Source organism: Pipistrellus hanaki, assembly GCF_964339955.1.
Source record: "Pipistrellus hanaki genome assembly, chromosome: 9".
In the NCBI taxonomy this organism is placed as follows: Eukaryota; Metazoa; Chordata; class Mammalia; order Chiroptera; family Vespertilionidae; genus Pipistrellus; species Pipistrellus hanaki.
The window spans coordinates 14957298-14982865 of NC_140511.1; the positions used below are offsets into that span (position 1 = coordinate 14957298).

Here is a 25568-nt window from a genome sequence, read left to right on the forward strand (position 1 = left end):
TATGTGTGTGTCTAAGCTGAACCCTGACAGAAGTACCTAATTTTTGCCTTTCACATTCCTCTTGGCATCAATACTAGAGGTACACGATACTTTGATTCAGTCCCAAAATTCCAAATTCCCATTCAAATTGTATTGTCTGAAGAATCTACTGTCTACCTGGCTCATAGTCACCGGATGATTTACAATGAGTCTTGTAACACAATAATATGGGTCTAAACCAGAAAACCAAAATAAACTGGCCAGTGTTAGGTGCATGGGCAGCATATAAAAGCTTTGAAATTAAAATGCTTCCTGGGCTTTTAAAGTAAAAGCAGGGATAGCCATGGATCCATTTCCACCCAAACGAAAGCTTCTTACAATGGCTCTCAAAGGGGAACTCCTGCACGGTGCTCCTGGGGTTGCTCTTGACTGTGCCTGGGAAGTGGTGTGTACCCAGATAACTCATCGAGGAAAAGCTGAGGGGAGGGGGGGTTTCCCTCAGTCTCAGGAGGAGAAGGGAGTAAATAATTTCTTTTAACATTAGTCTGAAGAGCAAACCCAACCCACAGATAAAATGTGACAAAGTGCTTATGTGTGAGCTTTAGTGCCTTTTTCAAGTGTTGACCCAGGACAATGGACAGAAACATGGAAGATGGTAAAGAAAATGTTTATGGCCGAAACTGGTTTGGCTCAGTGGATAGAGCATCAGCCTGCGGACTGAAAGGTCCCAGGTTTGATTCCAGTCAGGGGCATGTACCTTGGTTGCGGGCACATCCCCAGTAGGGGATGTGCAGAAGGCAGATGGTCGATGTTTCTCTCTCATAGATGTTTCTAGCTCTCTATCTCTCTCCCTTCCTCTCTGTAAAAAATCAATAAAATATATTCTTCAAAAATGTTTATGAATGACATGACCTAAAAAACCCATGAGAACATTTTTGGTTTTAGGTAATTATTTAAAACCTATTTTTGAGAGCAATAACTATTTGGGTGTGCCTCCTTCAACTGTACATTTTAATCTCATTCAGCTTTTATTATATGTTTACAAAAACACATTCTAAACCTAACTGAATTAACTTAAAAGGATAACTTGTAAAAAAAAAAAAATGCTCTGAGGATTGTTAATCAGTTTTGCTAACCACTCTCACCAAAAACAAAGTATGGTTTGTACAGCAGTTACTGGTAGGTTCAGAGACCCTGCCTGTAGTGCAGAGGTTCTTGAAAGCCAGAATGCAGGTGGAAGAAGCCACGGCTATTTAATCTTCCCAGAGGACTAACCAGAACCTGGATTTGGAGCCAATCTGAAGACTTCTTGGTTGGTGTGGACTCAGGGATGAGGTTTCACAGATATTCCAAATAGACGGCCTGATCTCTCTCATTTAGAGATCTGGCATTATCTTGAGTTAGTACTGGGTCCTTTAAGCTTGCAACTTCTGCACTTCGGGCAGGACTGGGCAGACAGCCCTTGAGTTGTTATGTAAGAAGCTTGCGAAGCTGGAGGATGTCTTGACAGAATAGCATGCCACGTCTTGGTTTCAGAGCCGCCTCTGGAATCTACTTTGAACTGTCAGTCTCAGGCTGCTAACTGTCCAAGCCTCCTGCTTAGCCCCAGCTCTGCAGTCTTACCTGCCTTATTTTCATCATCACCTGCCTGACAGTGATTGTACTTAGCTGTGTTCAGAGTAGGCATTTTGGACTGTCAAAGCCACACAAATAAAACACTCTAACAGCACTCTCAGAGACCTCACTGATCTCCGGCTGCGCTGTTGTAGTCCAGCAGGCATGCCTGGTGAATCAAATCCTCACAGAATCCAGAGCTGAGGGAATCCTGCCAACTGAGGCAATTTTTAAAATCCCCCAAAGAGCAAAAGCTAGCATATCACTTTGAAGAAGTGGGGGATCAACTCCAGTGACTTAGCCACACCCACTTTATTTATTTATTTATTTATTTATTTATTTATTTATTTATTTATTTATTTTAAATTAATCTTTAATGTTCAGATTATTACAAATGTTCCTCTTTTTTTTCCCTCTCCATTGCTCCCCTCCACCAGGTTCCCACCCCACCCTTTGCCCTTTCCCCACCCCCGATTGTCCTCATCCATAGGTGCACAGTTTTTGTTCAATCTCTTCCCGGACCCACCACCCACTTTAGAACCGAGACTAGCTTTCTCCATGCTTCTGACCTTTCAGCGAACAGCTGTATTTGTTAGTTTCTATTTTATTGCTACATCAGTGCTACCCATAGACTTGGTGAAAACAAGGTCTGTTCTTTCTGTGCAAAGTAGATAAGAAGACAGAATACCGAGAAATGACTAAATTTGGAGAACAAAAATTGGGTCATGAGCCATTTTACAGTTTCAGTATGAGTGATGTTTTATTTCCAGGTCACATAGAACACATGCCTGATTTGCACTTAAGTTATCTCACTGTAAACATTGGAATTTTTTCACGTCTGAAAAGATCCTAGACAATGCAAAGGTTAAGAGCTTCCCCAGAATATTAAAAAAATAACAAACAAAAAAAAAAACTATTTCAAAATTCCCCACTTGAGCATGGGCCATGGACCAGTTTGCTATGTTTGATGTATCTGCACAGTCCTTTGGTTGGAACGTTCTGCTTTGAAACTGATAAATACTTAAGCCATTGTCTATTCCGTGCTCCCATAATGAGAACTGGCATTTCCTGAAAACTATCTGAGAGAGGAGAAAGGGCGTCTGAAAGCGCCACTGTAACCTCCATGAAAGAGAACACACCATGCTTGAGATCTGGCTTGTGGTCAAGGCATAGGCCCTTAATACCGCTGACGTCGCTCTGGGTTGACCTTAGCTACTCCTTAATTTTTTCCCCCACTGGCAACAGAAAAATCAATTACTTACTGAGATAGAGCTTGTGACGGACTCCCAGTTGGTCTCTGAGGCTGCTGCGGGTTGGAAATCTTCCTAGAAGGCAAAGAAACATCGTGTGAGTCAGTCATTCCTCATTACATGCACCGTTTCAACATCTCAGCCATCGGAATCTTCTCCCAGCTCAGTGACAACAGGAACAGGGGCTGCATCCCCTCTGAACAGGTCACCATTTGTCGTGAGCACCACTCCTCAAGACATGAACAACTGCATTCACATTTACTTACAGGCACTGGTGAACTGGAAATGTGCTGACAGGAATTCAGATTTTAACTCAGTTATCTACTGGCTGAGACCCCAGATAGTCTACTTAACCTCCCCAATCCTTCTCTTCCTCACCTGTAAAAGGCGAGGTCCTTAAATCACAGGGTTGTTTTGAGAATTGACTCCATTGATTATTATGTAGTTATAACTAATACTTAATAAAGCACTCACAGAGCAATACTAATTATTATCAGTATTAATATTTATTTGGTTCTATCATATTCAGTCTAACTGAGGAGCTAGTCTGTAATATCAGTGATCTTTTCAAAGATAAATGAACTGTTTCTATCAATTCCTAACTCTATCAAGAAATTACAGGAGGAATAGAGAGGGGAGAAAATAACTGTGGGAATAACAAAGTAGTAACCCCTCAAGGAAAGAAGGTAAGGGCAAACTTGAGAAAATAATTTATCTCAAGAAGCCATAAAAGACATGTGATAGCAATGGACCTAAGAAAAAGAAACTTATCTTCTAAGGCAAACTTCTCTCTATGTTGTCTGTGACTTCATTTTAATTGCTCTAGCACTAGCAAGTTAAACAAACAAACACAATGGGAAGGAAAGCTGATTCTACCATTTTTACATGTCACACATGATTTCTTGATCTTGCCAACGTAAGTCACCTTGGTTCATTTTCTCCAGCCTGACCAGGGAGTAGAAGGTATTTTAAGAAATTCCTGAGAACAATTCAGCCACTCAAATATGTCAATTTATTTGCTCAAATAAACTTACTGAATGAGAGCTAAGTATCAGGATTAAATTTCATTAACATTTTGTGGAGCTGAAGTACAGTTGTTAATTGCACATGATGAGACTGGTTTATGCATAAATGTCTGTGATGAAGAAAATTTTTGTTGTTTACCAAGAGGGCACTGAGGCAAATGTGGGGTTGAAGGAATACATATCTATTGAAAACTGGCTAGCGGTTATTATTCTAATCTCAATTGAATGGAAGATGAGAAAGAAAGAGAAAATGAAGTCTTTGTACTCTGCAAGACAGATTGTACATGAAAAGGACACCGATTCCCACAGTAGAAGAACGTGTGCAAACAAATGAAGTTCAAAATTTATTAGTTTTCTTAAGCAGGTGAGTAGGTGAACCTGGGTAAGAGAGCTAATGACTTCTCCATGTCTTGAAGAGCCTGTAGATAGGAAGACATACCCTGGATAAGACAGACATGAGCAATCCTCAGATAATAGAATTTTCATTTTCATTCATTGATTGAATATTGGTTAGTCACCTACTATGTGATGCATTCTAAGCTAGGGTAGAATCACAAAGAAGCAAGAAACTATCCCAATCTTTAAGGAGTAAAAATGCAAGCACAGGGTCCCTTGAAACCAGACTAATCAGAATAACAATGGAAAATAATAGAAAATTCCACCTGGAAAGAAAGTAGGCATAGAAGGTGACATTTGAGCTCAGATAAGTAGATAAGTAGATAGCTACTTGCAAGAAAGATATGGTACAAAACTCAGTAAAAAAGAGAGCAATATATAGACAATATAAAGAAGATATACGTAAAAAGAAGCAAGTTACTGAGGAAAATAAATGAATCATGTTGGATACAGTGTATTTGAGGTGCTTATGCAATGTCCAGGTAGAGATGTTTAGGAGGCCATTTGCTATATGAGAATGGACCTCATGAAAGGCTTACACTTGAGATGTAGATTTAGTAATTATAATCACAATAATGGTAATTAAAGCATGTGTAAAAGTCAGAGAGGGAGAGACATAAAAATCTTGCAACTGGAAAGAATTTTGAAATTCTCTAGTCCGGTCTCTTCATTTTAATGCTTAGAAAACGAATTCTCAGAGAGCTCAATGGTGTGCTCTGTGTCATGTAGCTATTTCCTGTGGGGCTAGGACCATCGGAGCTCATTTCTGAGTACACAATTGTGTGGTCACGTTTCACATCATGGCGGCTGGCTTGGATGAAACAGTGTCTAAAGGAGGAGTTAACAGAAAAGGAGGAAAGACATAAAGCAGGGTACTAGTGGGAGGTTCTACCATGATATCCTTCAAAGTATTCTTAGTTATTTAGATATAATGTGTTTATTTACTAAATCCTGTGACTTCAGTTTGTTTCATTTTCTTGCATAGACACAAGAAAAAAAAATACTCTGTCAAACATTTTAAATATAAAGGTCCTTTCCTGAACATGGGCCTTGATATAAATGTTACACGAAGAGTTTTCAGCTTCTCTGTCTCGACTATAGGATTCCAGTCAGAAACTTTAATAGAAAAAACTGATAGAGAATTTCATTAAGATATCTTCTCTTGGCAACAGGAATAGTGAACATTTGAAAGAAACCAAGATTTTTATGTTATTTATGTTATTTTAAAATGTCATTATTTATAGTGACATTTTAAATGAACTTAGGAAAGCGAACACTACCTCTTTTAAGAATAAAACATTGAACTTCCAAATGTGAGCCGTGTTGTCATAGGAAGGAACATAGCAACTTTATCTTCTGAATCTACTCTTAATATGATCATTTCTCATCTCTTCCACAACAACATTCCAAGTCCAACATACCAGCAATTCTCCCAATTGCCTGCTAACTTTCTCCATATTTCTACTCTTTCCCTAGATCCTACATTCTACATGACAGATAGAATTATCTCCCCCTCCCGCTTTACTGAGAAATAATTGACATATAACATTGTCAATGAATTTAGGGTATATACCATGATAATTTGATATATGTATGTACTGCTAATGATTAATTACCAAAGAAGTTAATACATACATCACTTCAAATAACTACAATTTTGTGTGTGTGTGTGTGTGTGTGTGTGTGTGTGTGTGTGTGGTGAGAACGTTTAAGATCTACTCTCTTAACAACTTTCAAGTAAATAATACAGCATTGTTAACTATAGTACCTTAGATTCCCAGAATATATTCATCTTATAATTCTTTGTTTATACCCTTTAACCAACAAACATCTCCCATTTTTTTCTATTCCCTAACTCCTGGCAACCATAAGTTTGGCTTTTTTTTGTTTTGTTTTGTGTTTTTTGTTTTGTTTTGTTTTGTTTTAGAGTCCACATTTCCACATATGTCTGACTTACTTCACTTAGTATAATGCCCTCAAGGTCCATCCATGTCCATGCCACTTCAAATGGCAGGATTTCCTTCTTTCACTTGTCTGAGTGATAGTCCATTGTGTATATTATATGATATGTAATATATGTCACACTTTCTTTATTCATTCATATAAACATGGGGGTGCGTATACCTCTTAGAAGTAATTATTTTATTTCTTTTGGAGATAGATCCAGGAGCAGGATTGCTGATCATTTGTTTAGTTCTATTTTTACTTTTTGGTTTCTCTATGCTCTAGTTTCTCTGGTTTCTCATGGACATTCAGAGATGACATTCAACTCCTACCCCTCACTGCAGGCAAGCATAGTTAGAGTCTGTTCTGATAGGTTAGTGCATATGTCACACTATTTGTACATCTATATATATAATAGAGGAATATGCAAATGATCTGGGATGCGTCACATCATGACAGTTCACATGGGTGGGCAGGGCTGCAGGGTGGGACTCCGGGTCTATTGCAATTTTGCCCTGCCCAGGCAGACTCCCCCATGGCCCCACAGTCAAATCCCAACGTCTACCTGAGGCTTACTAAACTTTACTGGAGCTGCTCCCCACACCCTACCCCATCTCTGCCTGCAGCAGAGCACCCCAGCAGCCTCCTGACAGACGAGCAGCTGGGGAGAACCAAGTGGGGCAGGGGTTGCAGGGAGCCAGGAAGGGGCTGGGCAGCCGGAGCCAAGTTCCGGTGGGTCTGAGGAGAGTGCCTGGCAAGAGCCCGGACTACAAAGAAGGAAGAGGAAGCAGCCACAGGGAGCTCTTCCAATCCCCCTGCACAAACACCCTTCCCCAGCCCCTGCACCCCCAAGTGGACAGGGAGGTTCACTGGATGGGGAAAGACCTAGCCTCGGGGTAGCTTCGGCCTACACCTCTGACTCCTGATCACTTCCTCCAACATTCCAGCTCCCCCCCTCCTCCTCCAGGGGTGCCCACAACAGTACCACGCTGGCTATGACCCATCAGTGCCCCCGAGGCACCCGAACCCTGCGGCCCACTGTCGCCAGGCCCCATCCACTGAGGACAGGCATGTCTCTCCTCCCTACAACTCCAGAATCAGGTGGAGGCAGGCCTGAGTGGCTCCCCAGGGTCAGACCCATCTTCCTTCCCACAGCAGCAGCACTGTCTCTGCAGCAGAAGCGCACTGAACCTTGCTGGGGGCGCAGCTAAACCCACCATCCTAGCTGGCCTGGCCCCCCACCGCTGGCCCACCCTCCCTCCCCGCTCCAGGAGATTGGAGCCCCGCCCTGAGCAACAAACAGCTGTTAAATGGCCACATACAAAGAATGGCACTAAGTGGGGAGGCTTGATAGCTACTTTCCCTTTGGCCTCGCTGCCCCCCTAATGCTCCTCTAGTGCCCCCCCTCCCACCAGCACCTCCAGGGACGACCACCATTACAGGGCTGCTGGCCAGAGTCTGCCCCTCTGAGGCCTGCAAAACCCTCTGCAAAACTTCCATAGCTACAGTCCCAGGAAACAATCATGCCCTCCTCCCCTAATCAGCACCTGCCACCTGCAAGAGTACCCGTGGGCTTAAAAATAACAATCCCTTCCCATTTGGACATCACTTACTTGATGAAACATTTCTAGGTTTATTAGCTCAGAACCTACTCAAGACAACCCGGTGAGGTCAGCGGAGAAGAGATTACAGTTCCCATGGAATATGCGTATGTATTCAGAAGCGAAGCTCAGAGAGGAAAAGTGTCAAGCCCAGGGGTTCCCAAGGTGCAGCACATGCCCCTCAGAGGGTGGGGCAATTTGATTTTAAGTGGGGGCAATTCAAGAATGAGTTAACAGTGAATTTTTTGCATTTCTTATGGTTCTAGGGGGCCTCATCTACAGTGTATCCTACATAATAAAAGGCTAATATGCAAATGACCTAATGATGGAATGACCGGTCACTATGATGTGCACTGACCACTAGGGGGCAGACACTCAACACAGGAGCTGACCCCTGATGGTCAGTGCGCTCTCACAGGGAGAGTGCTGCACATCCAGAAGCCGTGCTCATAGCAGGCGAGCACAGCAGCAGTGGTGGGAGCCTCTCCCTCCTCTTTGGCAATGCTAAGCATGTCCGACTGACAGCTTAGACTTACTAAGCTGCCAGCTGGACATCCTCCAGGGCTTCCAGACTTGAGAGGGCACAGGTCAAGCTGAGGGACCCACCCCAAGGGCATGAATTTGGTGTACCGGGTCTCTAATATTTTTATGTCATCCTGGTAGACAGCTTGGTTTTACAAGCAGTACACATGGAATACAAGCTTTGTATGTGAATGCTCTTGGTAGAAGAGTGCCATTAGCATTACTTAGCAGAATGAACAGTGGATAATAATTTAAATGTATCAAAAACAATCAACTTAAAAATACATTTCTGTTCTTTGTTACAGTAAATTTAGATAAATCCTTTAAAAGCCATGTCCCATCCTTCTGCAGTGAGATAGCTATTTCTAAGAGATAACTAGTTCCAAGAAGTCAGTGCAAATTCATCCCTTGATGTCCTTATCTCTCTCTCTTTCTCTCTCTCTCTCTCTTTTTTTTTTTTTTTGATGCAGTTGGCTTAAACACACACACACACACACACACACACACACACACACACAATCATGTACACATTATAGTTTTATGTCCAATAATTTAATGTGGAAAGGCTTGTGAATCACTCATACTGTTTGGGGTTGTAAAAAGAGGTTCTTGAAAAGCCAGTGAAACATACACACTTAGCAACTCAAGGCATGGAGTGCTGACATTATGGTGGACATCGTTTCAGTTGTGACTACCTATTTTTTTTCTTTCTTTATTGATTAAGTTATTACATATGTGTCCTTATCATTCTATGCCCCTCACCTTTGCTCACGGACTGTAATTGTAGTACCTTCCATCCTAAAAGGAAGATGCTGATGCACTGGTGACTTTGTTCCCGCAGTCCATGCAGGGGATCTCTACACTTTGGTGCTGAGGCTGTCTAGGGTCTAATGCTCTCCCTTGAGAGATGAGCGAACTGAACCTCAAAGAGCCACATGAAATGTCTAGCATCCCCAAGCTAATTGTTATAGGAGTCAGGACTAAAACCCAATAAACTATTAGTCAAATGCTCTTTCCAACCCACCAATTAGTGATATTGATATATATTATTCTACAATGTACTCCAAGTGTGGAAGATATATTTCTAAGCATAAATGCAAAAGTAAAAAACATAAAAATTGATATTCCTCCTATGTGCAAAATGTTGTACAAATCCCAAAATATCAAAAACAAAATTAAAAGCATAATGACCCTAGCAAACCCACTTGTAATCTAGCAGTTAGCATTCTTAAAATAAAATGAACTCATAAATCAAAAGTTCATATAGAGTATGTTCCACATCATACAATTTTGCTGGAAAAATATACAGATATCTGATTGAAACAGGACTAAAAATGTTCACACAGCCCAATTGGCGTGGCTCAGTGGTTGAGTGTCCACCTATGAACCAGGAGGTCACGCTTTAATTCCAGTCAGAGCACATGCCCAGGTTGCAGGCTCAATCACCAGTATGGGGGATGCAGGAGGCAGCCCAGATCAATGATTCTCTCTCATCATTGATATTTCTATCTCCCTCTTCCTCTCCTTTCCTCAATAAAATATATATTTTAAAACAACATTCACACAAATGTTGACATTGTTGGCAATGAAGTGTTATTTTTCTTTTCTTTTCTTTTTTTCTATTGTGAAAATTAATAAAGGCAACCTCAACCAGGGAGCTAGCATGCCCTACCATTCATTCCTAGGTAGTTCCCCGAAAACAGGAAGAGAAGTTCTGTGCTACTCCAACAGGAAGATGTTTTCCATTGTACAATACTACCCCAAAAGAAGAAATTAAGATTTTTTTTTCTTCCCATAGCAACAGCTCAGCCAATAACAGACTGGCACAGTCTGTCTAATGCAAAGCCATTACAATTCAAACTCCCAGTTACCTCCTCTGGACAGCTTTTCCCAAATCCCACTTTTTGCAATAAAAGAAGGTTCCTCTCATTTGTTCTTTGGACTTGCATATGGCCTTTGCCATACTTTGTATATCCCTACTTGTAATTGTCTGCTGTTCCTGAATAAACCCATTTTTGCTGAGAAAAAAACTATGTTTTATTTTTAAGGTCAACATTATATATATACACGTTCTACAGTTTTCTTAAACATTTAGTTTTAATAAGAAATGATAAACTTCAAAAATGACAATGAAAAAGAAAAAGGAAAGGAGGTTGAAGTGTGTGTGACATTTACACCTAAAAAACTTTTTATGTTATATTATTATATTGAAATAATGTTACTCATGTATTCTCTGGTGGAAAATAAAAGCCTTCTTGTGGAAATGCTTTTCACCAATTACTGAATAGAAAATTATCTAAAGATAAGATATAAAGGACTCTAGAATGATCGCCTTTGGCTCCACCTGAAACATGGATAATGCAACACAGTTTACTCACAGGCTGAAAGCAAATATGGTGAGGGATAAAATAACACTACAGAAAGAAATAGCCAGATAACCCTTTTTGCCATTAGTCCCCTTGAGCCCATCCCAGGGTGAAGTGGTATATTATAAACTAATAAATGAATAATCCACTGATTCCTCCATAAGGGAATTTAATCATTGAGTTCCTGCAATGGATGCACAAACAAAAGCCTTTCTTGTCATTTGAGAGTGGGACACTTGTCTTTTAAGTCTTTAGAGACAGATGTTAAGAACATTAGGGGTGATTAGTTGTACCACCTGTTCCCAGACCTCACAGAGGATGGCTGTTCAGTTTTATCCTAGGTGATTATGCTGTATATGAGTAGATGAGCCATAAACTGGTCATTGCTCACAGGGCTGTATTCCACATCTCTTAAAACTTAGGCAGTTACTTGAGTTTTTCCAAAAAGATTTCAACCAAAATCTTACTTACTAAGGATGACTTATTTGGGAAAAACTTTAAAAGACATTTGTCCGAATATTTTACCTAATTTTTTGGGGAAAAATTCTGTTTGCTGTTTTATATTTATTTCTCAGAAAATAAAATACATTATTTCCTAATTGTATCCGTGCTTCTTGACTGAGTTAATGCTTTGGAAATGCATAAAAACATAGAGGGATTTCTCAAAGTTCATAAAGCAATAACAAGCAAACATACCATCAATATTTATTCTTGCAGTGAATTCTTCAGGTGTGCATGTCACACTGTTGCGTTCATGACTCCCTGAGGGAAACTCAAATAATGTTAAACCAGAGGCCTGTGCCCTGAGATCTCTCTATGGGGGAAATCCTTTAGAGCGAAAACGTTTGACACTTCAGTATATGAATTTCTGGAATGCTGTCCAAGAAATGTACATGAAATAACAATATGCTTATGTCCTAATGTTTATAGGAACAGAAAACCCTTAGGGTCAATCACACTCTATGATCCAATCAAACCTTTACAGGGATATTTCATTATAATAGGCCCTAGGGTTACACCAGAGACCCATTCTTAAGGCGATTTTCACCATAAATAGAAACCCACCTACACAAGCACCTGAGTCACTCATATGGAACACATGCACAGCAGTAATGAAGGGAAACAGTAAAACAATTTTAAAAGAAAGATAACAATTCCTGACCTTTACCTGTGGTAAATAAATAATAAAAAACATAAAGCACATATGTACGTATGTCGAAATGACGGAACTTTTCATGTAGTATAGAAAAGACCTTGCCTGGAGACCAGCTTTTATTGGCAACAACATTCAATACAAGGGTATCAAGAGTTCAAGAATCAATAATTAATAAGAAAGAGCATCTTTCTAAGTTAGAGAATTTGCCTGTGAATTTTTTTTTTATATTTGATTGATTTTTTACAGAGAGGAAGGGAGAGGGATAGAGAGCCAGAAACATCCATGAGAGAGAAATATCGATCAGCCACCTCCTACACACCCCCCACTGGGGATGTGTCCGCAACCAAGGTACATGCCCCTGACCAGAATTGAACCTGGGAATTCTCAGTCTGCAGGCCGATGCTCTATCCACTGAGCCAAACTGGTCTCAGCTGTCTGTGAAATTTAATAACAGATATTCTTAGAGCTATAAGAATCCCTGTACATAAGCCATCTATTATTGGAAATATAATTTTAGAAAATATAAGCCACATCTTTATAACAAATATCCTCGTAGATAAGACATGCCTTCTGATTTCCACTGGTTGAAGAGTTAATGTTACAATGATTTCATTTATCATTATGAACAATAACATACAATTTTTTAATTGAGAACTTCTAGGATTCATCACCTAAAAATCCATGTAATTATGATGCTAATGTCAAAATATTTTTCAAAAGTTCATTTTATTTCTTACATTATGAGACAAGGAACTTTTAATACTTTTAGTCTGGGAGGTTTTTACCCAATAGAATAAGCAAAGGTTAGAGCAAATATCAGTCTAATGGGAAAAGAAGGAAGTCCCTCCAAGGGAGCAGAGAAGAGCACATCAATTAGGAGGATGTCATGTAAGCCCTACCTGAGAGCTAGAGAAGAATAAAGGTGTGTGTGCAGATAGAGAGAGGGGGTTTATTCAGTAAGTGTAAGGATTCATCCTTATTCTGGCACTCAACCAGTGTGCATACAATTATTATTTGTGTACTAAGACTTGAGGAAAACATGAGAGGAGAGATGGGTGGTCAAGAAGATTTATTAAAACCCATGTTTACCAAACCAGGGATGCACAGAAAACTACACATTGAGAAGTGTAACTTTTCTAACAGCTTTCATTGTGTTTGATGCAGACCAAACAGTATATGAATATTTAATTTGCATCTCCAGAAATACTGCCAGAGGTTTCTCTATGATGTGTCCTTAAAGTGCAGATTTAAAACTGGTGAACAGCTTGTGTAAACACAATAAAGTTTTAGTATTAAGAAAATGCCATGATTATTTTGTAGTGACAGCCACCTTTTATGGAGCATGATAATGTGCCAGGCCTTATTTGAAAGCCTTTTGGTACATTATCTCATTCACCGTTTCTGCAGCTTTAAGATATGGTGGAGCAGAGAGTTGGGATGCTTAAGCAACATGGAAGCGATCCTGGTTCTTAAGAGGCTCCACACATATCTGAACTTGAGGCTGATTCTCTGTGCTCTTTCATCTCTGCTGCACTCCTCCTCCTTTTATTTATAAAGGTTCCTTTTGTAAGATAAACAAACATCCTTGATTTGTGCTAAGTATAGGTCTCATACATTCCTTAAATGCATTTCAAAAAAAACATTTGGTTCGGTTCACAGTAGCCTGAAAATTATTGAAGATTGTACATTTGATATTGCTAAACTAATCTTAAAACTGTTTACACTCCCAAGCTAAGATGGACAGCTGAGGAAAGTATTTTGTTACCTTAGGAAAATTGCAAGTTTAAAAATAAAAAGAAGAAATATTGAATTGAATTATTCATATTTCCATCCCTTGAATTTAGCACAATGCTCGGTACATAGTGAGCTCTCTTTCTGTGTTTTGTTTGTTTTGTTTTGTTGTTGAAGAAACACTGTTTTGTACTCTAAATTCAACAAACCATTTCATTTTAATTGAATAACTCTGTACAGAAATTCACACTCCTAAGTACTTCTACGGTAAGTTTTTCTGTACTTGATTGGCATCATATAATTGGATTATCTTCATTTTAGCCGAAAGGTAGCATATTATTAAAACAAATACTATAGAAAATGGAAATTATAAACACTATGAAGATTAAGACCAACTCACCCAAATCCCTTCACTAAAATAATTTCCTCTGTGAATACAAATGATTCCATTGCTAATTTCCTACATCTGACATTAGGGAGAAAATAGCATTTGAAGTCCAATAGACAAAGCAATAGTCACACTGCCAGGGGAAAAAAGCACTCATGAAACGTTATTCAGCAAGTTTTAGGTTATGAAGTAAAGGGGAACATCTTATAAAAAGAACCCGGGACAAGTCAGCTATAAATCATTCAAAAGCTGTTCATTCATTTTAAATATGAATATTGCCTATGGACATGACTCTGTGTTGTTGGTAACACAATCCCCCTTATCCTTACACTCAACCAGTGTGCATTCATCAGAGCTGCCGCCGATCATAACTATCATTTGGCTCTATAGGCTACAATGGGTGTAAAATATTTAATAACTGTGCTAACATGGTAGAACTATGCAAATGAAGTCACCGTTAATTCAAAGGACAGCCTTACTCTTCACCTGACTGTAGGGGGATTTCCAGACACATTTGTGTGGTTAAACCAGAGGATTGGTTAATGTAAAGTTTGAAACAGAAGTGCAGTCCTCACACCCTTGCAAATTCCTCCTGACAGAAGGTGAGATTAGCATATTCTTGACTTTGCAGTTCCTCTTTCCATTTCCCACTCAAATAGCGACTAATCAAGGTAGTTTTTGGGTTTCAAATCTCACAAGCAGGTTTGCTGTCTGGGCCCATTAGCTGAGCTTGTTGGAGCTAATTGCCAAGCACACAGGTCCTGGGTTTCATTCTGATAGGAGTTGGTAAAGCTTTGCACAGAGAAAAACTCAATACTGTGGCCAGACTGGTTAAAGCCTTGGAAGGAGACCTCTGGGGAACAGATGTGCAACTCAGTGCATATAACTGCATCCTCATTACTGACTAAACAACTTAGTCTTCTCCTATTGGCTGAGAAAATCATTTCTAAAAAGGAGAAATGGTGTGAAAATGAGAAATCCTGCAATTTGAATCTTATTGTTGCTGTCTATGAGCTTCTATAATTCCTTTTTACTTTTGATTATCATCTAATAGTAGCAGCAATTTTTTTTTTTTACTTTTGCTGTTATTGTATTAGCAATATTCACCAGCAGTTTCAGTGAGTGGAAATGCTAGGCTTTGCACAGCAGATTTTAAAATAGTAGATTGGCTCCCTTTCATTTCCTGCTATACATTTCTTGAAGTATCACATGCTGAGTATTTAGCAAATGCAAATCCAGGCCTTAATCATCTAAGCCAAATATAATTACAAAGTAATGTATGCTGCAAATGAATAAATAAATGAATGTATGAATAAATATATGAATAAATGAATGAATGAATGAATAAATAAATAAATAAGGCGATGCATTCCAAAGTCAGAGAGAAAATACTCTGGAGACTGGCTGTGACTTTTCCTCACTGGGTTGGAAAAGTCAGAGCTGATGATGCCTTTGGCCTTGGCACAAGTTTAGCTGAGGTATTCCCTGCATATGGATTTTTTAAGACATACAGTACTTCATATCTTATATTTATACCTTATGTCTATTTCTTTCATTTCAGCAACATTTATTTTCTTAATGTTTTACCATTATGGTATCTTGCTCATTTATGTTTGTATTTATTTCTGAGTCTGTGTCCTTAGAATGTCAGCCCTTATGTTTTCTGTTTCCACTGCTCAAACACCAGCACCTACAACAGTCTCTGTTAACTAACATGCACTCAGTAAGTGCTGGCTAAATGAAAAAATAGTCACGAGATTGCTGTGATGAGCAAATGAGATGATTTGTGTAAAGCCCTAGCTTTGCCTTGTACATATTTGTGTGTTAATAAATATCTGTGGGATGAATAAATTAGTAAAACCTAAAGAAATAAATGCTCTATTAGGGCTATAAGGAAAGTCCTTTGTGTCTACAAAAGAATGATTTAAGTTCATCTGGGGAAAAGCCTCAGAAGAAGCTGTCTTGAAGTTGACCCTTGAATGTTAATTAGAGCTTTTGATAGTCAGGGGAATAACATGTGGAAAGAGCAGGCACAAAGGCAGAGAGTAGCAAGATCTTGAACCTATGAGTGTGCCATGTGCTATGTGCCCAAAGTACTAGGCAGGAAATTAGTCTAAAGAGAAAGAAGTAGGGCAAATCAGAGGGTTTTCCATGCAGGTGTAGCATATTTTTAAGTAGGGTATCTAATCACCCTTCAACAGGTACTTATGAACTTCCACCATTGATGACTACACAGGCCAAGGTGCTGAAGATACAGAAATGAGCAGAACATCAAGGTCATTGCTCTCAGTGAGTGCTCATCCTGACCATCCTTTGCCTACAGACAAGAAAACCAAGTCCCCAAAAGGCTCAGTATCAGCATCATTGGCAGGTCAGGTGCCTGCAGCCTAGGTCTCTAGACATACTGTGGCACATTGCACTAACTTGCAGAGAGAGCCACACATCACTCACCCCTGTCTACATTCCTCCATTTCTGTGTGTATGAAAAAAGAGAAAACTGTTTTGTTATCTGGACTTCAGTGATCTTACAATATAATGGAGTCCTTAGAAAACATATAGTAAACAACAAATAGTTATTCTGAGAGTTGAGAATAGTAGGGACAATTTGAAGACAAGAAATCTTCTGTTGGTTTAGAAAAACACTTTGGAATGTCCATAGTCTTCTAAGGCAACTTTAGAATTAAAAGTTATTCCTTATTTTGGTAATCAAACCCCTAAAATGATAACAGCATTCTTCATTTCTTCACTCAAATACAATTTAGTTTTATCTTATCCCTCAGCAGGGTACCTTTCTTCTTCAAAGAAGAGTTAGAATGTTTGCCTGATGAGAGGCTTCAATAAATAAGACCCTCTTACGTACTTTATGATAACCCCCGAGGTTGGTCAGCAGGAATTGATTTGGTGGGATTACTAAAACCTATCTCTAAACCCAGCAGGGGTCATAAAAATGCTAGAATACAAATGGGTCTGGACAGCTTTCATCAGAGGATCTCTGAGTACAAACAAATAAAAGCAAACTCTATGCCTTTAAATGAAGAGCAGGAGTTAAGACACTACTTTGCTATTCAACTTGCAGTTACTTTGTTTGGTAGAAAGATTTGATAATTAGTGCACTAAAGCATCTTTAAAATGTGGCTTTCGTGAGGAGCACTCAATACCTAATGCCACACTGAACATTGACTGAGTGACCTTGGGGAAAATAGACTATTCCTGATTTGCAAAACAACTCTCACCCTCTTCCTCAACCTCCCCTCAGTCTCTCCCCCTCCGCCCCTTCTCAGGACCCTCTAGATTAGATGAGGATTAAATTAGGTAACTCATGTGAAAGTAACTGGCCCAGGTGGGCCTTCATTGCATTTTTTCTCAAACCATTACACTCCTTCCAATATATTATCTTTCTACTGGAAAGATGGCCATATCAATATCTCTGGAAAAGAGGGAATCACCAGTTATAAGTTCTAGAGTCAGACTCTCTGGATTCAGCCCCACTCCACACTGGCCAGTGAGAGTCCTTGTATCCATTACTTAATTTCTCTGTGTCTTAATATTCTTATCTGAAAATGGGATAATCATAATTCCTATCTCAAAGGGATGTGTTGATGGTTAAACAGGTCACTTTATGTAAAACTGACAGAAAAGTGCTGACACATGGAAAGTCTTAGATTTAACACATTTTGGTGTTTCTTTCCTTGAGGAAAAAAAAAAATGTTGATTGGTCCATCCAACTTACAATAGTCTAATATACTATCCCCTAAAATTCTCATTGAAATTTTAAAAACTTCATGACGTTTTAACACCTCTCTTTTCATTTCATTCTCCTTACCACCATGTGCGCTGGGTATAGGCATATATACATTAGATAAAATGTATCTAGTGTATTTTGCATCTTCTCAAAGACAAGATCTGATTTCCTACTGCTCATCTTTGCAACCATTAGGCGAAAGGATGTATTATATAACCGCTTCTTGACTTTTCCCCTGGGGATGGAATGCATCCCCCAGCTTCATAACTATCTTTTGTAGACTCCCTGCAAAAGCAGTTTTGTCCTATTTCACAACAAATGATTGAGTCCTTACTACTTGGTAACCACTCTTCAGGGCATTGGATACACTTCGTAAACAAACCATGGTCACTTTGGTCATGAGAGGAACAAATGAGATAGGAACGGATGGATGTACATAAAAGTACTCTGAGAAACAGATGTACACAAAAGCCAGATGGAAATTACCATACATATATAAAATTTGTTATTTATGGGTTCTGGACAAATCAAACAAAGATATTTAAAAGTGAAAAAACTAACTTTAGAAAACATTGAAAAAATTTAAAGATAAAAACTATCTATGGATAATCAAAGTTCTAAGAGTAGGAGCTCAGCCCATTCTTGGACTGGGCCATCTTTTAACCAGGCTTCTAAGTATATTTTGGCAAAACATGTCTCCATCCAAACTAATTATTGCTCTTTCTAACTCATGAATTATAATTTGTCATATAGGAGCTAGGCGAGACTTTTCAAATAACTGAAAAAGGCTTTCAACCTACAGGCACTCTGCAGTCCCTCTCTTCTGTGTCTCTCTTTTCTGGGCTTCTCCCTGGTGCCTGACTCATGGGAGGAGTATACTTTCTGTTGGCCATGTGACTTCTTTTGACCAATATAATGTGAGGAGAAGCTTTACCATAACTTTGCAGATGGCATGACACTGCATATAGAGACCCTAAAGATTCTACTAAAAACTACTAGGACTGATAAAAAAAATATCCAGAAATCAGTTGCATTTATATATACCAATAATGAACTATCAAAAATGGAAACTAAGAAGACGATCACATTTGCAATTGTATGGGGGAAAAAATACCTAGGAATAAATTTAACCAAGGATGTAAAAAACCTGTACTTATTGCACTGAAAAAAGAAATTGAAGAAGATACAAATAAGTAGAAACATCTACCATGCTCACAGATAAGAAGAATTAACATCATTAAAATATCCACAATACCCAAAGCAATCTATAGATTCAACATAATCCCTATAAAGATATTAATAGCATGTTTCACAGAACTAGAAAAAATATTCCAAAAATTTATATGGAACCACAAAAAAAAAAAAATAAAAATAACCACAGTAGTTTTGAGAAAAAAGAACAAAGTTGGAGCAATCACACTACCTGATCTCAAACTATACTTCAAGGCCACAGTAATCAAAACAGCATGGTACTTGCATAAAAACTGACATATAGACCAAGGGAACAGAACAGAGAGCCCAAGAATAAACCCATGCCTTTATGTTCAATTAATGTTTCACAAAGGAGGCAAGAACATATAATGGGGTAAAGATGGTCTATTAAATAAATGATTTTGATAATATTGGGTTGATACCTGCAAAAAAAAAAAAAAATGAAACTAGCCGTGACCAGGTGCTCAGTTGTTGGAACATTGTATCAGGCATTGAAGGGTTACAGGTTTGATTTCTGGTCAGGGCACATGCTTAGGTTGCAGGTTTGATCACTGGTTGGGCACATTTGGGAGGGGACCTATCGACGTTTCCTTCTATCTCTCTCATCTTCCTCTCTCTCTAAAATCAATAAAAACATGCCCTTGAGTGAGGATTAACTAAAGAAAAATAAATTAGACCACTTTCTTACCTGACACACAGGAATTAACTCAAAATGAATTAAAGAAGATTTAAGTATAAGTTGCTAAACTAAAAATCTTAGAATATATAGGCAGTAAAATTTCAGACATTGCAATATGTCTTCTGATATATCTCCTTGGGCAAGGGAAACAAAAGAAAAATAAACAAATAAGGCTACATCAAATTAATGTTTTGCACAGGAAAACATTAACAAAATAAAAAGACAACCCACTGAATGGGAGAACATATTCACAATGATACATATGATAAGGGGTTAATCTCCAAAATTTACAAAGAACTTATACAATTCAACATCAAGAAAACAAACAACCCAATTAAAAAGTGGGCCAAGGAGCTGAAGAGACACTTCTCCAAAGAGGACTTAAGGATGGCAAATAGACAGGAAAAAATGCTCAACATCATAACCATCGATAAATGCAAATTAAAACCGCAATGAGCTGTCACATCATACCAATCAGAATGACCATTGTCAATAAATACACAAGTGCTAATGAGGATCTGAAGAAAAGGCAACTGTTAGTGGGAATGCAGATTGGTGCAGCCTCTGTGGAAAGCAGTATGGGATTATTTAAAAAAAAATATATTAAAAAGGGAACTGCCCTATGACCCAGCATTTCCACTCCTGGAATATATCCGAATCAACCTGAAATACTGTTTTGAAAGAATATATTCACCCTTATGTTCATTGCAGTGTTATCTATAATAGCCAATATTTGGGAGCAGCCTAAGTGTTCATGAAAGGATAAAAAAAAAGCATTTACACAATGGAACACTACTCAGCCTTAATAAATGAAATCTTACCATTTGCATCAGCAGGGATGGACCTGGAGAGTATTACATTAAGTGAAATAAACCAGTCAGAGAAAGACAAGTACCGATAGCATATGATTTCACTTATATGTGGAATTTTATGAACAAAATAAACTAACAAATAAAAAGAAGCAGACTCAGAGATACAGAGAACAGACTAACAGCTGCTAGAGGAAGTTGGTTTAGGGGGCTTGGTGTAAAGATGAAGGGATTAAACAAACAAACAAACAAACAAACAAACACCTTCATAGATACAGACAACAGTTTGGTGTTTACCAGAGAGAAAGGGGAGTGAGTGGAGGCAGGAGAGAGTAAAGAAAAGATAAATGGTGATGGAAAAATGATTGACCTGTGGTGATGAACACAAAATATAATATACAGATGACATATTATGGAATCGTACACCTGAAATCTATGGAGTTTTATGAACTGATGCCACCCCAATAAATTGAATAATAAAAAATAAAACATTTTGAGTGGCTCCACCGTTGCTGTTTGCCCTCTGCTGCATGTCTAACAGGTGGCCACCATGTAGTTTGAATCTCCACATGAGGATAGATGGAGCACAGCTACAGGTGATTATTAGCAGCTGATATGTAAGTAAGAAGTAGACCACTGAAGTTTCAGGGTCATTTGTTACTGAAACATAACTAAGCAACACATGCCTATTTCAAGAGCCATTACTTTCCAATGGGAACACGTTTAACTTATGAGAAAGCTAGAACTAGATTCCATGTCTTCAGACTTCTGCTCCAGCACATGCTTCAGACTCCTGCTCTAGCACATGCTTTAAGAAAAAAGAGACCTGCCTGGCCAGTATTGCTCAGTGGTTGAGCATTGACCCATGCACCAGGAAGTTGCAGATTCCATTCCCAGTCAGGCACATGCCCAGGTTGTAGGGGGTCTATCCCCAGCGGGGGGCACACAGGAGACAGCTGATCCATGTTGATGTTTCTTTCTCATGGATGTTTCTATTTCTCTCTCCTTCTTCCTTCCTTTCTCTCTAAAAATAATTACATCGATCTTCAGATCTCTAGGGTGATTTCTAGCCACACCTTTTTTTCTTCTCCAAATCCTTGTTGACAGGCCTTCAACAGTGCCCTACTCTGTAGCACCGTCCCCATCTCTACTCAACAATGCCCCAAATCTGTCAATATTGAAGAAGAGAAAGAAACATATGCTGGTTTCAGAGGCTTTTGACAGTAGTGGGAGGGTCAGTGCATGTCCTCTGTAAGGGGCAGAGGGAGCAGGCGAGGTGCACATGGAAGATGGTCAGAGGCAGGGGAACTCTTGGACCTAGGTGCACGTGGAATATGCATTCACCTTCACCCAAGTGCTACTTCAAAATGGGTCCCTGGCTGTGCGCTCATCCAGAACATGGCTGCAGTGCAGTGTACACTTCTCCTAATCTTTCAGCTAATATTATCTTAGGTAATATTTACATTTATATTTTAAAAAAAGTAGAAATAGTGCAAAGCATGATAAGAATAGAAAGGAAGTCATTCCATACTAGATGTATTTGAAAAACACTAATTTTTCTTCCGGTATTAGATTAACAACAGGAATGCATGTTTTCTCAAGGAAAAATCACTGGCATTAAAAACAAACAAACAAAACAACAACAACAAGAAAGAAAACTCAATAAAGGAAAACTTTCTTTGATATGAAATGATACACAAGCCTCGACAAACAGACACCGAACTTTATTCCCGCTGCTCTCTCTGTGTCCAAGATGTGAGAAGCCAGGGGAGACTGTTGTCATTTAGGATGCTCTTTAACAATTCTCTTTTAAAGTAGTCTTTTAAAGTTACAGTAAACACACCACTGTATATAACTCTATTATCTTCTTTTAACTTTAAGTTAAGGAGGGCATTTGAGTCATTTAGTTCACAGTCCTACAAAGTGCAACAATTATTTATGATTATCAAAAACTGCCTTTGTGGCTCAGTTGGTTGGGCATCATCCTGTCGCCGGTTTGATTCAGGGCACCTGGCCAGATTGTGCGCTCCATCGCTGGTAGGGGTTGTGCAGGAGGCAGTGGATGGATATTCTGCTTTCACTTGATGTTTCTCTCTCCTTCCCTTCCTTTCTTTCTAAAAATGAATAAACTATTAAAAAAAAATAAGTGGTTGGCCAGGGGTCTTTATTTCCAGCTGTGGAAGCTCTATTTTAGTATAAATCCAACAGCTGTACAATCCCCCAAAGTTTTGTACAATATTGTGTATACTGTTATGTTCATGGGATAATTGTGGATAGAAATGATAGAATGAAAATGCAAAGTTCTTGTCCACATGCAGAAGAGAGGCTGGTGCCTGTGGAGGTGCTGATAGAGGGGCTGGGGATTAGGAAGAGTTAATGACCCAGCTCACCATCTATTGTGTTCAAATGCTGACCACAGTGGTCTCCACCCGAGTGTGAAATTCATTGTCCTTGAGAGGTCCAGGTGAACTGTCATTCTGACTGGCAGGTTTTAGAGGAGGCCTCCTCAGTAATAGGAACAGAGGCTCTGAGCAAAATGAAAAACATTGACACTTCAGCAGCTCCTCCATGTCCACGTTGGGGGAAAGAAAAGCCAGATTGGACAGGAAACAGTGGCAGCACTTCTGGCCAGTCTCAGGTTCTCTCAGTGAACCTGATTCAGCAAGCTGGCAGTACTGAGCGCTCCGCCTTTAGCACAGAGCTGTCTGCACAGAGAACAAGGGCAAGGAAAAGGCCTCTCCTTTATGTCCTCATGATGTGGGGAGAGAACTATTCAATAACATTTCATACATCAAAGACAAAAACTATTTGGATCAGGAAAACACCATCTAATTGGAATTGTTTTATACTCAGCTATGTCTGGGAAGCTTCCTATTGAGTGATGGAGGACAGAAGGAGGGTAGGAGAGGAAGGAGAAAGATTGCTGAAAGCAGAATAACATCGTATTTAACCAGTGTCAAATAATGCTGGGCTAAGAAAGCTAGACCCGCCTTCCTGCTTTCTGTGGCTCCCTTCATATTTCTCATCCTCTGGGGGGCTCATCAAACTTTACAGCCACTCTTCCGCCCATGCATCCATTAGATTTCATCAGGATAAATAAATGAAAAACATCCCCAACTCTCCTGTTTAAGTGGAAGATACTATCCTTTTAAGAGCACTGGCAACAACAAAATAGCCATCAAGTTTTAGAGATGATAAGAATATAAGTTAACAAGAATCTTCGCTCTCAAGAGAACCCTCTGCTGTTCTGCCCGCTTCTTCTCTTACTGATGGGGTAGAGAGCTGGTGATTTATGGTACACAGCAGAGAGTATTGCTTCTGGGAGCTGTTTTAGCCTGAACTCCATAGTCTCTTCAAAAAAAATAAAAGGAAACTTTAAATTGGATTTCTGAAACGGGTTGAGTGTTTTCAGTCTAAAAACTATTCAGCAGATTGATTGTAAAACGGAACAGCATAAGTACAGTGTCAGTGCCGAGAGATTTGCTTTGCGATGTCCTTTAGACCTCTGCCCCATTGTGGACAAAGAGCCTCGAAGCCTTCATGGATCACTCTCTCTGAGTCTCCTCTGCCAACAGCCCTTCCCTCCAGGCATACTAATGAGAACTGCTCCCTGAAAACCTGCCAGGCTGGGAGATGTGGGAGGGCTGCCTCTCACCTGGACCCAACCAGGTATTTTTAACATAATGCATTCACGTGGTCCAAAATCTAAAAGTTACAAAAGGGACGCCACTCAGTGGCAATCAACATCATCAATTTTACTATATTCTTTGAAACAGACAAATATATACAGGACTGGACAAACGTAGGTGTACATCGTGAGTATGTGAAACAGAGTTTGTTCTTATATTGTTATTTATTAATTATTGTATTTTTTTTTCTACATGAACAACTGTAAACCTCCTTTTGCCCAAGCAGTATAATCACTGACCTCCCTGAAACTCACGCCACTTGGTTATTATTCTCTGCTTCCACTCTATATCGCTGCTTCTACTGCTTCTACTGTGACTATATGGTCACTTTCTCCACCTTCACTAGGAACCGTGGCATCTGGGTTCCTGCATTTGTCTCCAACTCCTATTGCCATCATCCTGGATGGTGTCAGTGTATACGCAGAGAGAATATCCTTTTTACCGCCCTTTGACTCTTTCAACTCTAACAGCCCTTCTTAGGTGCCCCACTTCCCTCTTAGCCTGAAATCTTCAATCCAGTGCCCTCTGTGACCATGTCCTCCATACCCTTGTGTGCCTTCGAATGGCTTATTGCGATCCCTCTCCAACTTCTCTGAGGCTTCCTCACTTAGATCATCTCCGTGTTTCCTCGAGCTATCAGCCTCCTGTTGATCTTAAAGATTTCACAGTTCATCATTGCAAACCTGTGGCATGCGCCCTGCAAAAGCCCAACTCAAGAGCCATCCGATCATCCACAAACATCTGGACTCTTTCATCTGTATTTCTGCTGGAGAACAATGCGAATACCAGCACACTGTTGCTGTTATTTCTCCTGTAGCATTACCCTTTCCCTCTCCTTGTCCGTCCAGTGCAGCCCGTGAAAGAAGTTTGATTCTTTTATTCATATGAAAAAATCACTTCCTTGATTCTAACCTCCCTTATGGGTACCATTTTCTTCATCTGTGTTCCTTTACACTGAAGCTTTTTGAAGTGTAGTAGTTTACACTTGCTACTTACTGCAATTTGATTTTTGTTTTGTCCCCTGCAGCCTAGCTCTTGCTCCATCACTCTGATGAAAAGACTCTTACTAATATTTTTAATGGCTTCTGAATTACCAGATCCAATGCACACTTTCTAATCTTTGTTTCATGTGACCTCTTTCTCACATTCAACATTGTTAATGACTTCCTCCATAAGTCTCTCTTCCTGTGGCTTTTGTGACACTATGCTCTAGTGTTCTCATTTGCCTCTTTATCTCTTTCTTCTCTGGATTCTCTTCTTTTAATGACTTCTTATATGTCAGTGTTTCCCAGGAGTCATACTTGATGCTTGGCACCTCAGTAAACTCATCAAATTTCTTAGTTTCAGTGATAATTTACACATGAAAGATGCCTGACTTCATACCCCAGGACAAGAAATCTTTGTTGAGAATCCAGTTCATTTTCCCCAATTTCCTCTGGCTGTTCCATGACCTCCTTAGACTTAA

At 39.4% G+C, this 25568-nt stretch overlaps 1 protein-coding gene across 2 annotated transcripts in view; it reads right to left on the reverse strand.

The window, feature by feature from the left end:
• Positions 1-25568, reverse strand: part of PDGFD (platelet derived growth factor D) — a 192747-nt gene that overhangs the window by 23916 nt on the left and 143263 nt on the right. For both annotated transcript variants that reach the window (XM_084893736.1, XM_084893735.1), the window contains exon 4: positions 2856-2918. In XM_084893736.1, coding sequence (XP_084749862.1) covers positions 2856-2918 — 63 coding nt within the window. The remainder of the gene's footprint in view (positions 1-2855; positions 2919-25568) is intronic.